The 15328-nt window shown below is 41.6% G+C and overlaps 3 protein-coding genes across 5 annotated transcripts in view; 2 read left to right on the forward strand and 1 right to left on the reverse strand.

The window, feature by feature from the left end:
• The window catches only part of LOC122412435 (Na channel protein 60E), a 72531-nt gene that overhangs the window by 23932 nt on the left and 33271 nt on the right, over positions 1 to 15328 (forward strand). For all 3 annotated transcript variants that reach the window (XM_043421927.1, XM_043421929.1, XM_043421928.1), the window contains exon 2: positions 14384 to 14592. In XM_043421927.1, the coding sequence (XP_043277862.1) occupies positions 14384 to 14592 (209 nt within the window). The remainder of the gene's footprint in view (positions 1 to 14383; positions 14593 to 15328) is intronic.
• LOC122412441 (uncharacterized) lies at positions 8155 to 11222 on the forward strand. The gene is made up of 5 exons (XM_043421940.1): positions 8155 to 8547; positions 8821 to 9576; positions 9822 to 10025; positions 10141 to 10485; positions 10937 to 11222. The coding sequence occupies exons 2-5, from the start codon at positions 9532 to 9534 to the stop codon at positions 11144 to 11146; spliced, it is 804 nt and encodes a 267-aa protein (XP_043277875.1). The 5' UTR covers positions 8155 to 8547; positions 8821 to 9531; the 3' UTR covers positions 11147 to 11222.
• On the reverse strand, positions 11193 to 13255 carry LOC122412443 (uncharacterized). Its single transcript, XM_043421943.1, has 4 exons — positions 12877 to 13255; positions 12486 to 12638; positions 12262 to 12393; positions 11193 to 11858 (listed from the first exon to the last, which is right to left on the reverse strand). The coding sequence occupies exons 1-4, from the start codon at positions 12919 to 12921 to the stop codon at positions 11790 to 11792; spliced, it is 399 nt and encodes a 132-aa protein (XP_043277878.1). The 5' UTR covers positions 12922 to 13255; the 3' UTR covers positions 11193 to 11789.

Genomic DNA, 15328 nt, shown 5'->3' on the forward strand with positions numbered 1-15328 from the left:
CTCGTTGTGCTAGCTCGTAGCTTGGACGTACATTTTTATTTTTACGATGTCACGGGAGGTGCGGTGGCGTTAAGTTGAGCCTGACTTTTTGCCACGTTGGAGAATTCTACGGCGGGGGCTCCTGTTTGCGTCCTCGGGTCGATAAAAATAGCAAATGCGATACGTTGGCCGGTCAGAAGCGCGCGCCAAGCGGTCAGTAGATTGTCCCAATGGCGTGTTACTCGCGGCTGCAATACTGGCGGCAAGCTATAGTAGGTTTTGTGTGTGAGGCAAGAGCTCACCGAGCAGGCCACGGGAGGGAAATGAAACGATCGAACTAGAGACCAGTAGACGTGGTAAGCCAATAGTCAGACCGAGCCAGTGGAGGAAGGTCGATACCAATGGAAACATTTGATAGTAGACGAGGTCGAGTAATTCCCTCTCTCTTTTCCTCTGTCTCCGTCCCTCCTATCCAAGTTCTTACCATTTTCCGCGATAAGAGCAAAAACACGGAGCTTCGGTCCTCCGCTGCGTAGCGAGCACCGTTGCCAAAGAAAATACCTGCCAGATCTGCTTGCTCTGTCAACCCTTGCGACACCACAAAGCCTTCCATGTTCTTGGGATAACATTTGTACGAATGATTTTTAACAAACCAAGTCCCGCCCTGCACTGTTTGTACAACCATTTCTTATTTTAAAAACCTGCAAGTTCAATATCCTTTCCTGCTCGCGCGCCCCATGTAATTGAGACTCATTGGTACCAATTTTCTAAAGTATACAAGCTTAAACATTCGCATTTATCGCGGGCATACGTCCGATATCAAAGGGAGATATACGTGTTAAAGTATCCATTACACTCCGCGATGTTGGCTTAATAAGCTTCGGCTGGAATTACCAGCACACATTATTTATGTAGCCATTTATAAACTTTATCTTCGCCTTTAACGGAACCCTCATAATCCAGGCATATAGGAACGATCCAATAATAAATAGAGGGCTAGGTCAATCCTAAAATAAATTCCAGTTGACCAAAGTAGAGGAAAAAACAGCGAGCGAAACGTTTGAACTACAGTAAGAAAGTTTCCACGATCACAAAAGGGGTTACAACCCGAAGCGAGCCTCGATCAGCCCAAATTCGTCGGGGACCTTCCGGAAAGCTATAACCTCAAAACATGCGTGGCAAACGTGCACGCAAATTCGTATGTGAAAGTCAGCAACCGTGCGAAGCAGCTCACATTGAGCGCCGCGAATGAGGCGGTGAAACGGGGAGCGAGGATGAAACGGGATAGAATGTTCGAAGGGCAAACACAACTTCTTCTATATCGCATATTTATGCATACCAAAAGATCCTCTGCCGCTCGCTTTCGAACCGCATCTGCATCGCATTACGCATCAGCGTGGACGAAAAGCTACGGCACTGCGGATATACCTACAGAATCCGATGTACATTCCACTCTTCTCAATCTCCTAACGTTCACATTTGCCTAAACTCGTGAGTGTTACACTCCCATATTTGTCACATTGCGTTTGAGCGAGATAACAAATCTCCAGGTTTTACTGCTTCCATATTTACGAGAAAAAACTTCGTCAAATACGAAATAGTGAAGCAAGTCTTGAGGAACTCTCTGAAAAAATTTACAAATCGCGACCGAAACGCTTGTTTTTTTTTTTTTAATTTTTTTTTTTTTTTATTTTCACGTTTCATTTCCAAAGCATTAAGAGAGACTGGATACGGTTGTGCCACGTTACGGTTGTGACACTTGTCGTATGAGCTAAAGTATAAGGATAGCGGAGATGCGCAAGGGGCAAAAGAGCTGCTTGCACGTCCGAATTTAATTGTCTCAAAGTATTTAGTGTCAGCCGCTGGGCGCCGTACACGCCACACTGGTTTTTGATAGGGAAAAGTAAGCATTTTTGTTCGATTTCTTTTAATAATTACTGACACAAATATACCGATAGAGAAATGAGAGTTTTTTCCTCAAAATAAGTAAAACAAGTTAAATATATAGCAGTGCTTACTTTATTGTTATAGACTGTTTTTTATTGACATGACGTTTGTTCGTTTGCAAAAAGTGCATTGGGTACGGTTGTGTGACATTTTTCCTGGGTACGATTGTGACGTAAGCTATCAATGACCCAGCAGACCGCTGATCCTGTAGCATATGTTTGAAGCTAAATGTTTTGCATGTAACAAAGCTGCAATGAGATGAAAAGTAGGATCCAAAATGTTTTCGGATGTACTGTAACAGAATTCAAGCTCCAAATTGAGAATTTCTGGTTTAAACGTTCTCGGATTTTATTTATGTTGTTGCTAAGTTCTAATTAGTTTCTAAAAAAATTTTAGTGCGTTATGTTGTGTTGCGTTATTTATTGCTCACAAATAAAGCGATTTCCAACGATATTCGAGGTTTTTTTAACGTGTCGCTACCGGCCCCAGGTAATCACTTTTTTTCTAACTCGCTCATATGAGCTAAGCATTGTATTTAGGAAAATCATTGCAAAATCATTGCACACACTAAAGTAAACAATACTTTACGTTAAGCTTACTAGCATATTGACAGAACTATGAGCGATCAAACGAAAATCGTCACAACCGTTGCCAGTATTGTTTAGAGTGATTCTAAAAAAAGTTCATCGTGCTCGGTCAAGCCCGAGTACGTTTTCACGTTCTTTCCACTGACTTACTTACCGTTGCCGCTTCGTCCAATGGACGAGAAACACGTTCGAACAATGTCAAGTTCGGGATGAGGCGAAGCATAGTTACAGGCATGTTTATCGAGGGCCACAAGTCCGGACCTCTCGACTTGTTGCTCTCTTCATGTTCGAGTATTTTTGCAACAGGTTACCGAGAATAATCGAAAGGGTCCGCGTTCGAAATAGGGAAAAGAGAGTGACGGAGAACAGCTCTGCTCGTAAGGACTGGATAAACGAAAGGAATAGTTGATTCAGTTCGGATACGCGTGTGTTCTGGAATTGGAACAGTGTTCACGTATCCACAATCGACCGCAAGCTCTCCGGGTGCTTGCATAGGCTCGCCACGACGACCTGACGTGTGGTTCACGTCGTCCGCGTCATCGGATAGCATCGGTAAAGTTTATTGGTGGCCGAGCCACAACAGGAGCTGCGCGGACTCAAACCCTCGCTGCCTCCAAATGGATCACTTCGAGTTTCGCTTCGTTATTTGTTTGTTTGTTTCGTCACGAGCGTGTCAGCGCTGCAGAACGTACTAAAATCAGCTTTGGCAATGTGCGAGTCAATATTTCGCCCACTCCCTTAAAACCGGGAACGCTGCACGAAATATTGGACTCGCTCGACGACAAAGAGAGAGAAGGAGCGCGGGAGAGCCCGCAGGGCAAGTCTTCGTCAAAAAGAGGCTCCGACACACGGTCCTCCTCATATCTCGTCGTACACGGCTGAAACTCTCTTCGGATTAGCCGACAAGAACAAAGTGCTATCTCGTTAAAGTCGAATAATTTACTTGAGGCTCCACGAACTCGTACAGATTGCGTGCCAACCAACAACACCCCGGTTCAACTCGGATTACGAATCCCCCCTGCTTTGAATTAACGCAGGGTAGAAAATTAGAGATTGAAAATCAAATAATCTCAGTCATCGAAATAATTTTAAGACGAATGACGAGCGCTCGCGAGAACTGTTCATCTCCCTCGACCCCCAACAGCCTACACTTCCCAAAAACTTTTTCTAGGCCCACGATATTTTTCACCTAATTCTGCATTATTTTTACCAAAATCACAATTCCCATTAGCTCGCTCGATTGGTTATGACATCCTGCTGATATGAGAGTTTATCCACGTTTTCCTGCTCTCCGAACCAGTATCGTGGCGTATCAACCAATAGGCGGCAATCAATCCGACTACACCGCACGATGTCTGAGCATACATTGGGAAACGCATCCTACTCGCGCGCTTCCTACGGACACAGCGGATTTAGGTAGAGCGAGAGGCGCTTCGATCGTGACATCCTCGTTTATCGAATCGGTGCGCCAGATTGGCTGCAGCACTAATTAGTTAATATCGCTCGAATAGTGAGACGGCGCGGCAAGACAATGAAACGAGACTCTTCGCTTCGGAATATTCAGATGTTTTCATCGAGCGAGCTTCGAAGGTGGCATTCGAGATACGCCGCCCCGTGGGCTTTGGGGCCCTTACTAATTTGCACCGCAACAAGACTCGTGAATGGAACTGTGTAAACAAACTCGGACACTAATTTAATTGTCCCAGAGAAGGAAGGTTCTCCGCTGACCACATTAACATGTACAAGGGACTTGATGCTTTCCCTACGTCTATGGCGAGCTCGACTAAATAGATGCAAATCGCAGGTAGGCGTTCCGCTTGTGCTATTCGCTTTGAGAAAAAATAATGAAAATAGGAAATAATTGTCTTGGAAGTAGCAACTGGAAAACGCTCCCGAGAAACGTTAATAAAGGAGAGTGCTTTCGCTTTCGTGTCCATGCTCGCTTAGGAAAAGTGTGCAAGGACACGAAAATTTAACGTAACATTGGAACAGTGCTTTTGTTCTCTCCCGTACGAAACGTATCGGCTTTGAAGTTGCTCTCCTGCACACTTCCGAATTGCTGACAGTCGGAATACCCACTTGTCAAAGTATTCCAAGTAGATTTCACTATTTCATTTGATTTTGCCGGCACAGAAGCGATGGATGAATGTGGTAGGCGAAGATGATCGAGGCCCGAGTCGAGAGCGTCGATCATCTCGGTCGTCGGTCCACGTCTCGTGCGAAATGCGAGCCCCGAGGATGGATCGATCCTCGAGCTTTTCCCATCACTACGTTCGTTTCGAGGGTGCGGCTTGTGATGAAACGAGCCGCGGATGAGGAGGACTTTCCACCGTTTCACGATCCTCGACACTAAATCGCCATCTTCTTCAATATTTTCATCATAACGCGCTGTCAATTAAAGCTCTCTAGAATCGATTTGAATCTCGGCCTCAACATTTCATTCGATCCGAGTCACCAGCCCAATGAAGTTCAACATTAGCGACCGGCTGCCAAGTCCGGAAGTCGGATAAAGGGCCGGAAAAGTTTTCCACTCGAAAGCTCTGGTTTGAAGTCACATTCAATCGTCTTCGGAGGCTTTGCTTCCCATTCCCAAAGTCCTCATCCCCGACTCACAACGAGATAGAAATATTCAAAAGGAAAAGTGTTTGTTCGAATCGCTAATTTAAAGCCCATTTTATGCTTGCCGTAAGGCTTTCGAAATACCGAAACCGCTCAAAGGATCATTCCTTTGCCAGCCAAACGTGAGTAATGAGCTACTCGACGCGGTGCGGAGGCGCACGGAAAACCAGGTGGAGTCTGGCCAGTCTGAAATCTCGGCAGCGTTAGCCAAGGACTCCTTTGCCTGCGAGGTGTTGAAATTTCTTCCGAGACCTTCAACTCAAATTCCACTCACCAGTCCCGCCTCTCCACGATGCTCGGCTCAACATTCACAGATCCGCATTGCGCGCGCTACTTATACGCACCGGAAAATAATGCCAATCATGATCAATTTATCACTTACGGCATTCGGTTAATCGCGCGTCATATATCAACGACTATAAACTCGATTGAGAGCGATGAAAGTGAGTGCAATACGATCCGTCCCTGGCTGATGCCATTCCAGACTCTCCTTGACACTAAACTACGCTCTCGAAGGTGTGAAAAACAATTTGAAAAATTCACCTTGACACGAGTGCTGGGGATGCTGGGTCAATAAATTGTGAAAAGCATCGTCGTATTTCAGGCAACTCAACAGGATCAAGGTCGCAATTGAACGACATTTTTGGACGATGACGTCGCCGTTTTTATCGCTTTAGCCAAGATAAAGTTACCGAAATAAAGCGACTTCGAAATTTGCTGTATTATTTTTTATTCGTACGTGAATTCGGGGTTGTTGTTACAGCGGTTTTCACAGCACTTCCTGCCCGATGAAATATCGAACAGTTAACTACCGAAACTTTTCGTTTTCATTGCAGAAGCCAATAATATTCGCCTTGTTCACCAATTTATTGAGTGGGGTGTTGTTGAGCACTGAATGAAAAGTTTCTCGCAAATATCGAGCACTCTTCACCTCGGAGCTGAGCCCCAAAACGTTGTAACGAAATCGGTCAATTTTTCCACCACCTAAATTCAGAAAAAAGCTTTTTACTCTTAAAAATTCGTTGGTGAAAGATGACACGTAATGGGCTACTCACATATTCATCGCATAATATCTCGTTCCCGAAGAGACTCGACGGTTTCTCCACAGGCCTAATCGTCTCTGTTCTTTTTACCTGTTTGACGATGTCATGGAAAGCAGGGGGCCCATTTTTAAAATAATATTCTGCACGCTGAATTAAAAAATGCAAAACACGGGATCGAACTTCCGTTATTCTCGGTAGAGGGCTTGAAATTTACCTGAAGGTAAAATCGTCGGACGTCAATCGTTACAACTTTTTACCTCGTGCCAGTCGTTCGTGTCACCCGTTTCGTGTGGGCCTGTGAACGCGTCACTTAAAAATTGAAACGTTTTTCGTAGGCTGCTCAGACATCGGGTCTTAGCGTTCTGCTCTGATTCGCTGAGCGTAGCTGCATTGGTCACCTGATAATAATTTTGTTTTTTTAATCTCATTTTAACGATGTACGGTACAAAGGTCTAAATAATTAGAAATTTATCAAATTTGGTGATAATGTTCTTCACCATCAACCGCGAAAACACAATTTTTTTCAAAATTTTCTTCTGCTTACTTACTTATCGAGTACATATATATGGAAACGTTATGCTTATACACGTGAACTTTAGTGATCAATTACTCGATAACTGTACAGAAGAAGAATCTTAAAAAATTTCAATTTTTGTCGAATTTGGCACTAAAGAATATGTTCACCAATTTTTATAAAATTGTGATCATTTTGAAATTTTTTATTCTTTTAGCATGGTTTAGCTAGCATGGCAACATTGTAAGCCTGTACCAAATATCCTTAAATATGAACTTTTTTTATGGGTTTTATGGAATTATGAGCGTTTTATTGCCAAATGTAAAAATTATCGTGTGAAATTCATTGCTTCTGAGAACATGAAAAACAATATTTTCATGAATATCATTTTGTTGTAATATTTCAGCGTTTTAGTTTTCGGCCCTGCCATAAGCCTTAAAATTAATACTAAATTTATTCCTCGCCATTAATTTACTCTTCACACTCGTCGATTTGTACTTACCGAAACGACAAAAGCGAAGCACAAAATGATGATGAATTTCGACATTTTTAGTCAAGGCAGTTGTAATAATTCGCTGGCTTATATGCTTCTTAACGCGATTTGACTACGCGGTCAATTAAAAATCTGTATTTATCCAGATGTGTAAATTTGCATCTCTGGCGTTGATAAGTTTTGATAAATTTTCAAGTTTTCAAATGATTTATTCCTTCATATTTCCATTAGAGTGTGGAATTGAGGGAATATTTGAACAATTGGTATCGAAAAAATCGAAAATGATTTTAGTTTTTTTTCCAACAACGTCGCAGCACGTCGTCGACGATAAAAAATTGGAAAAAGTAGCCAGTTGGAAAGTTGCATTGACAAGTGTACCTAAAATTTGATGTCGATCATCGAAATTTGAAGCTTCCCGATGGATTGTGCGTGGTCTTTGCGAGCGTTGTGCTGATGACCCGAGACCAGGGAACTTCAGTATCAGTTCCAAGCCCTAATGATGTCAATTGTAGCGTTTGCAGAGGGTCGACGATACGCTGAAGCAGCACACGGCATTCATTCGGAAGCTTCGAACTTCCAGCGATGAGCTCGAAAAGCCTGAACACTAGAATCTGATTTCCATCTTATTTGCTCTTTCTGACCGAAAGATTTGTTGACTTTTAAAAACATTCCGAGCAGGAAACGGTTTCGAGAGGAAACTACATCGAAGGATATTCTTGAGTTCTTAATTAATGAAAAAACCGTAAGCTCAGCTTGCATGAAGTAGTGTGTAATTCGATAAAAATTTGCATGGTGGATGATAAAAAGCTCACAATCGTGAGGCTCGAACAGCGTTCATAACTACGCCAATAACACGCTCTCTATCATCGAGAGAACGAAATTAAAGGTCATTCCATTTGGGAGGAGATTTACACGCATTCAATGGCGATGATCCGCGATGTAGGCCAATAATCTTCAGTTGACGGACAAACGCTGAGCAGCATGGAGTGCTCTTCGGGTCCCTCGAATTCCATTCGTTCTCTCAAAACTCCTCCTGTTCTATCACGTGAAAAGTCACGAAGGAAACGGGTCAATAGGCGAGACACGTTACTGGAAAAGCTACATTCGGGTGATAAACTTTTGTCCGAGTATAGAAAAATCGATCCGGACAAAAATGGACCGGAGGCCGTGTGTACGATCAAAGCGCTCCGAGATCGTAGAAATCGAAGCATGAGAAATATTCGAAAGCAGCTGTACATTCGTAACGTTGAGCCGACCGACAATCGTGATCTTTACGCGTGCTATGTCGAAGAACTCAAGTTCCCAGTACTCCGTGAAGCATCGCCCGTTAAAGTAATAACGCTCCAAGAATTAGCGACGCCATCAGTACGTAATTCCACTTGCGCTCAGACGATAAGCTCCTTAGAAATTCATTGGGTCTCATAAACATGATTTTTCCTGAGGGAATGCGAACGAAAGAACATTATCTTCGAGCTTTCCTTAGCCTCAAGCCGGGATATTTTACTCCGAAGTAGTAAAAAAAAAGTCTCCATTACGTTCGCTGTCGAATGGATATTTTCATTTTAAAGGCTACTCTCTTAATGTATTCACCACCGCAACGATGAAGTTTTCCCCATCGAGGTGTTGCTCATGTTTTAGTCGGCAATTCAGGCCAGCGAGGCTTCGTCAATGGCCCGGCGGAGGGCGTCTGCATGTGGGCTATTGTACAACAGGGGGAAAGAGCGCAGATCGAACGAAACAGCTCCTCTTTTGAAAGGAGCCTTTTTATTGGCGTCGTCCTACTTTCTTCACCGGAAATGGAGAAATGGAGTTACTAAATAACAATTGCAACGATACGGATATGATGAGCGACAGGTGTGATGCCTCTAACCAACATTGCCACCTCATCCACATCCTTTTCTTTGTTGATTTACTTGTGCACACCCTCTGCACCAGATTATTACGATGGAGTGACGAAGCGAAGTTACGGGGGTCGACGTTATTCGAAATGTTTTTTCGTTTTTTATTTATTTATTTTTTTTTTCATTTAATTTTTTTTCAACATTCGCCCATTCAATTTGAAAGCGATTCTTTGAAAAAACCCACACTTTCGCCACATGTTATCGATCAGCTGAGAAAATTCTAGTTATTCACACTCGAAATTGTATGTCAAGGAGCGCGGAATTAAGCACGGCGTTACTTTTCAATCCTACAAGTGTTTTCGTGTTTACTTAGCCCAGTTTTAAACGCGCTCGACTCTTTTCAATGCGATGCAAAATCGAGCGATTTTAGGCACATTCGCCGCGTATAAATGCACAGCGTTTCTCACCGACCGGAACATTATACAAAGCAATACGCGAACGAGTAACAATGTGGAAAGGCATATTCGCGGTGTGCGCCGTTATCGTCGCCTCGGTGAGTACTATCGCTTGATCGCTTGTGAATTACGCGGGGGAAAAATACTTTGGCGAATCCGATTGATTCGCCTAATTGTCGAGTCTTCTATGTTTTTTCGTTAAAAAAAAGGTGAACATGAAATTTCGACATAAATCGAATCGCTACTGGACATTTTCGGCTCAAGTATCTTTTGCTGATCCAATAAAAAATGTCGTTTATGATATTATTCAAAAATTTTCGATGTTATTCAACACAAATTTAAGGTTTCGAGTGCACCGAGCTTCTCCAATGAGGAAGACGCAGCCGGATGGCAACCTACGAGCGAAATCGATCAATTGATAGTCAAATTTAGAACACAATTTATGGTCGACCTTGAAAATTTTTCGAAATTGGTTGACGAGGTCGAAACAGCCGAGTCACAATACAACAGGGAATTAGAAGCCCAAATTTCGGATGCCGTCACTCAGGTAATAAACCCAAGTCGCATCAAAATAATTTTGAACGCAACTTTGGAAAATGTAAAACGCAGAAATACCGAATTTCATGTTCTCCGCAACGATATAACGGAAAATCTATTTGAAGGCCCGTCACGAAATCGAACAGATTTTCGAGAGAATCCCTCCGCACCTCGCTGCAGATCGCTGCAAAGAAATAGCCGACGAACTTGGACCCTTCACCTCTGACACTTTGAACAACGTAACAGAGTGCATCGCCAATAAAATGCCATCGAACGACAAACCTTCGGTATTCGACGTTGCGGCTGATGGGACCAGAAAACTATTCGCAATGAAAGATGAAATGAGCAGTTGTGGAGGAACGATCATCAACGGTCAACCGGACTACGAATACTCGGACGAAGATTACGAGGAATACGACATGGAAAATTTGGAAGCTTCACTGGCTCGTGAAAATGTCAACTGTAGTGAGGCGAGTACATTAATGATCAGCGGTAGAAAAAATCGACGTTGATTTTCCATCAAACCTGTCACTACTTGCCACAAACAAATCCTATTTAAACTTCAGCGAAGAATCTTGTTTTTATCAATTAAAAACTGTAGAATTTTAGAGAAACGTTGCCCGCACATGCGATACTAATTTGACAATGATTCAGTGTTGTAATTCGGGGTAGAAAAAATCTGACGGTTGGTAAGTTAACGAGGCAAATTCACGCGAATCACACGGCTGACGATCCATCGCGCGGCCGTGTAGTTTCTCGAATCCCTGCCCCGAGGGTTCGTATCTCTTTTTGTTCTCCGCAATCCACTGTTGACCGAGAGAAACTCAACGAAGCGACTGCACTTCGTAACTGCCTTAATATTCTTAACACTTTTATTTTTCCTTTCGAAATAAATGAAATTTTTGTCGTTTCTCAAAATAGGTTAGAGCTAAGGTTTCCGAGGTGCTTCAAGAAATTACGGATTCGTTCGCAGACCTCTTTCAAACGTCGTACGATAATATTTCCAGCCTTGGAGAATTTGCTAACGAGTGCGAGATGGCGAAGGATTATGTGAAGGAATCAAAAGCGATTGTTGAGAGCGTGAGAAAATGTACTCAATCCGCATCAGACGCAGTATCAAACTCGGAATAAAATAAAACATAAAATTCATGTATAAATTGTATAATAAAAGTGGAGAAAATTCCTCTGGAAAAGTATTTTTGCTTTTTCCTCGTTTAACCATTTTCAAGGTCACTGGGATGCGGTGTAATGAGGCATTGGTCGCACCTCGGTTGATCGCGTTGCCTCTACACTGAAGAGCGTAATAAATCCTCGAACGTACTAGGAGGTCAGGGAGAGATTTCACGAAAAGATTTGCCCACGCGAGCACGCCCGGCATGTCGAATCTAAACGAGCTTTAAAAATCTGCCAACGCAAATTCCGGCACACGTCGCCGATCGGAACCCCGTTCAGAATCGCTCGTCTTCAATTTCTAACGATTCGGGCACACTCAATCCCAACATTTCCTTGGCATTGACTTTTTAAAATAGAAACGTTTTCAAGCACGCGTTGAAAGCACACGTTGCTCGACTGCTCATCACGGTTATCTTGGATATGAAAAATCAACGAAAACAAAAAAATCCAAATATTTTCGGATGCTTTTTGTTTCTTGGGTACATTTTACTGGTATTCGACTTCCGTATATCGATTCGAGTACGTCATATTTATGGCTGCCCGTGGTCACCGCGTAACTGAATGTGGATCATTCCAGTTACGCGTTCAAATAAAAATGGCCTTAATGCAACTCCTCGAGTTTGATTTCGTTGAAAATATCACTGATGAGCTGACGCATTTTACGTGCGATCTGAAAACAGCATAATCTGAATAAATTAAAAGGTTCTCAACAGCACTGCTTAGAAGGATATTTTATGTGTGTTGGTTATGAGAATAATTTGTATATGTTCCAGAAATATATATAAAAAGCCCTGGTCCAGGCTAGTCAATGAAATATTGATCAGTAAGTGTTGACCGATTCGGTACATCGTTCGGCAAAGTAGGCTCAAGATCCACAAGTCTACTTCTCTGATAAAAAAAATTTTTTCATTATTTTTTACTTTGAAATCGATTTTCCATGACTTCTCATAAGCGATGCATCGCTGAGTAACGAATTTGGTTGATTGGACTTCTTTATCGAATCGATTAAATGAAAGAGTCAACTTTTAAGGACGTGTTATTTATATTTATCCTCCGCTGATTTCTGTACTCACATGCTTATTGCAGCGTACGTAACCGAAACGGTAAATACGTGTTATGTCCACCTCGTTCAATCCCGGTTCAAATAGTTTTTTGATTATTTTTTGCAGAGCTTGGTATCCATAGTTGAATGCTTCCTTTTTTTTCTGCCAAATGATTGCACAAGCAAAGTCAACTCGTACATTCCAATGGGTTGGTTTCAAACTCATCATTTTTCTTAAACGTTTCAATTTCTCACCTCAGCTCGTTCTTTTGATCCATCATTTTTATAAATTACATCGTATTCGTTATTTAGTTTCTCATATACGTTTAACAGGTCCACTAAGCAATTCTGTATATGCAATTTAGAAGTTTCCTTGTGCGATTCCCCTTCACATTCGGCATGAGTCACCTGAGAATTTTTGGTTAACTTTAACAATGAAAATACCTCCGAGATCCCAACTTTCGATTATCGAACGGGCTGCTTACGATCTTAAAGTTATAAAATTTCACCCACAAACTAATCTGCCTGCTCCCCAGTAAGGGAAACTCAGCATCGAAGCCACTTACAGTCCAATGAAATTTTTATGATTCAAATTAAAATTCGGATTTCAATATGAAACACGTCAATTTGAAAGATTCGTACTTACCGCAAAGACAAAGGCGACACAAACAATGAAGACCAGTTTAGACATTCTAACCGAAGTGATCGTCTTGCTGAATATGGTACAAAATCGGTGAAACCAAGTTTATATAGGAGCCGATCTTATCTCATGATAGAATAAGATAAATAGCAGAGCGAGAATAACACGCATTTCATTAAAACTGTTCAAATATAACTGCCGCTGTCGTCGTAATTTTAATACCTCAAAACGGTTCCATCGTTAGTTTGAGGAAAAAAAATCATTGTTGCGACACAACATTTGAACTTTAGAACGTAAATCAACAAAAGAATGGAATTTTTTTTTTTTTAAGAATACTGCGTATATCTCTTTAGACTATTGTAACTTGACCTTGAATTTCGTCAAATTTTCAATTTCCCCAAATTTCATTAATACTTGTCTAAATATTCGAATAATTATCCATTTTGAAAGATCAGAAATATTCTGATGACAAATTTCGTTACGATAATTTCAACATTGCCAGGCTCGTCAATAAAACTGACGTTAAATAGATTCGGTGGTCGTCGGAGTAGATGCCTGACGTCGTCACCCTTTCGACGCAAGTATCCTACGTCGAATCTTTCGCGAATAACTACATTATTGGTTAACCGGTGAAGTTTGCCAAGTCCGTCAAATGTTTCCGTTTGCAATAAATCACTCCCTAGGAAAGTGATCAAGCAATTGTTTGACATTATGACCTTCGGTGCATATTCGGAATGGAAAAAAAAATTTTTCGAGAGTGACATTGTATCGAAAGCATTAGATAGAAATATTTTCGTAAGAGCTACTAGAAAAAAAAATTTTGATAATTAAGTAAACCGCCAGTTCTGTTGAGACATAAAACTTACGCAATCAAGAGCTGAACTTTTCTCCGTCAAAATTATTCATCAGATAGGTTATATTCGTTCACACGTTTGCTTGTTTGCACGTTCAAGTATTGAGTAATCAAACTAGATCTTCGCGCACAGCAAACATTGGCGAACATACTTAAACGTTTCTAACGGAAGTCGAAGAGTTACGCCACAAAAACTCAGGTGTCGATAAACACTTTCTGTGCTCCGATCATCTCTTTTGTATATTATCTAAGAATCAAAATTTACATCACAGAATAATTCTCGTACGGAAGCATTCTTTTGTGTGCATAAGATTTTCGAGAAGATGTAAATGTGTACGATTTAAATCTCTTGTCTCATTCTCCTCAAACTGTTTCAAAGAAGTGAGAAGAAAAAGTGGCTTGTCAACGCTGTTTTTTTCACTTCGTAAAATTTTGAAGCATCTCTTCATGGCGGTCAATTTAGCTCAAATTTTTGAAACGACTGAAAGTTTCCCCCTGAAGAAGAAATTTGTTGAGCTCCTGCTCCAACGCAGTCGACTGTATTTGTAGGGAGTTTTTAGATCGTTAAGCAGGTTGTTATACCCTGAGGAAAATTGACCTTCTTAGTCGCTAGGTATAGACATCCGAAAAACTCAAATCCTCGTTTTATTTTTGTTACAGACTTTCTGTGTGGTCTCGAAAAGGTTTCGTAAGAACTATATTCATCGTTTCACAGCCACGAAGAGCTGGTTCATATTCTCACCGTGGAATCCAATGAGACGTTGCTGCATCTTCCTCAGTACTAATCAGTACTTCGATTATGTGGTCATGACGACCATACTACTAAATTGTGTCTTCCTAGCCATGACCGAGACCGTGGAAGAAGCCGAGTAAGTGATAAATTTATTTTAAAAATGTTTGACTGTACATCAGTGAATCTAAAGTTGTCGTTTTCAAGCTCTCCAAAACCTTTTTTTAGGTAAAACTGATGAAATTGTGTGAAGATCTTTGTAGGCCAATTTTCTAAGAATCCTAAAAATTCTTTTTCCACTTGCAATCCAATTCCAACAAACTTGATGCAAAATCAATGAAAACTATTCGCCGTGGCCGTACGACGTTTCAGTTGCTATTTTTCTTGGGTCTGACTGCGACGATCAACTAAAATATTGAATGACTCGTATTGAAGTATTAAACCGATTTGTTTATTCTAACAACGGCGTCAGGGCCCGTAATTTAGCTCGATCCGATATAATAGTTCTAAGGTCGTATACAAAGCAGCGTTAACCTTCCGGAAGAGCTGGTAGCTCTGTGTTAGGCTGTGTTTGGTTAGAGGTACAAGCTTCGTGATGTGTAATCGGTCGAAATAAGCTCGCGTGACGCCGAGGGGCTTTGCCAAGTGGACATTCACGTACCTTCTGAGCGACACCAAACGATACTATCTTGCGGGGTACAAAAAGTTCATACCAAACAAAAGGTACCCACGAAAAGCAGAATAACAGCGCGCATATATTAACCCACTTGTCGATACTTCTTCGATTTTTTGTTCAGTCAGTAACAGCTAAAGCTGTAACGCTGAATATTATTTCGTTCGACTGGAATGATCGTGAAAGCGAAGTTGAATAAGCC

The sequence above is a fragment of the Venturia canescens genome, chromosome 6, assembly GCF_019457755.1.
Source record: "Venturia canescens isolate UGA chromosome 6, ASM1945775v1, whole genome shotgun sequence".
NCBI classification, from domain to species: Eukaryota; Metazoa; Arthropoda; class Insecta; order Hymenoptera; family Ichneumonidae; genus Venturia; species Venturia canescens.

Coding starts and splice junctions, on each gene's coding strand:
- LOC122412441 (XM_043421940.1), top strand. CDS start 9,532: ATGTGGAAAGGCATATTCGCGGTGTGCGCCGTTATCGTCGCCTCG. Junction 9,577..9,821: donor GCGCCGTTATCGTCGCCTCG/GTGAGTACTATC, acceptor CACAAATTTAAG/GTTTCGAGTGCACCGAGCTT. Junction 10,486..10,936: donor AAAATGTCAACTGTAGTGAG/GCGAGTACATTA, acceptor TTCTCAAAATAG/GTTAGAGCTAAGGTTTCCGA.
- LOC122412443 (XM_043421943.1), bottom strand. CDS start 12,921: ATGTCTAAACTGGTCTTCATTGTTTGTGTCGCCTTTGTCTTTGCG. Junction 12,394..12,485: donor GATCAAAAGAACGAGCTGAG/GTGAGAAATTGA, acceptor ATCATTTGGCAG/AAAAAAAAGGAAGCATTCAA. Junction 11,859..12,261: donor ACGTACGCTGCAATAAGCAT/GTGAGTACAGAA, acceptor TGCTGTTTTCAG/ATCGCACGTAAAATGCGTCA.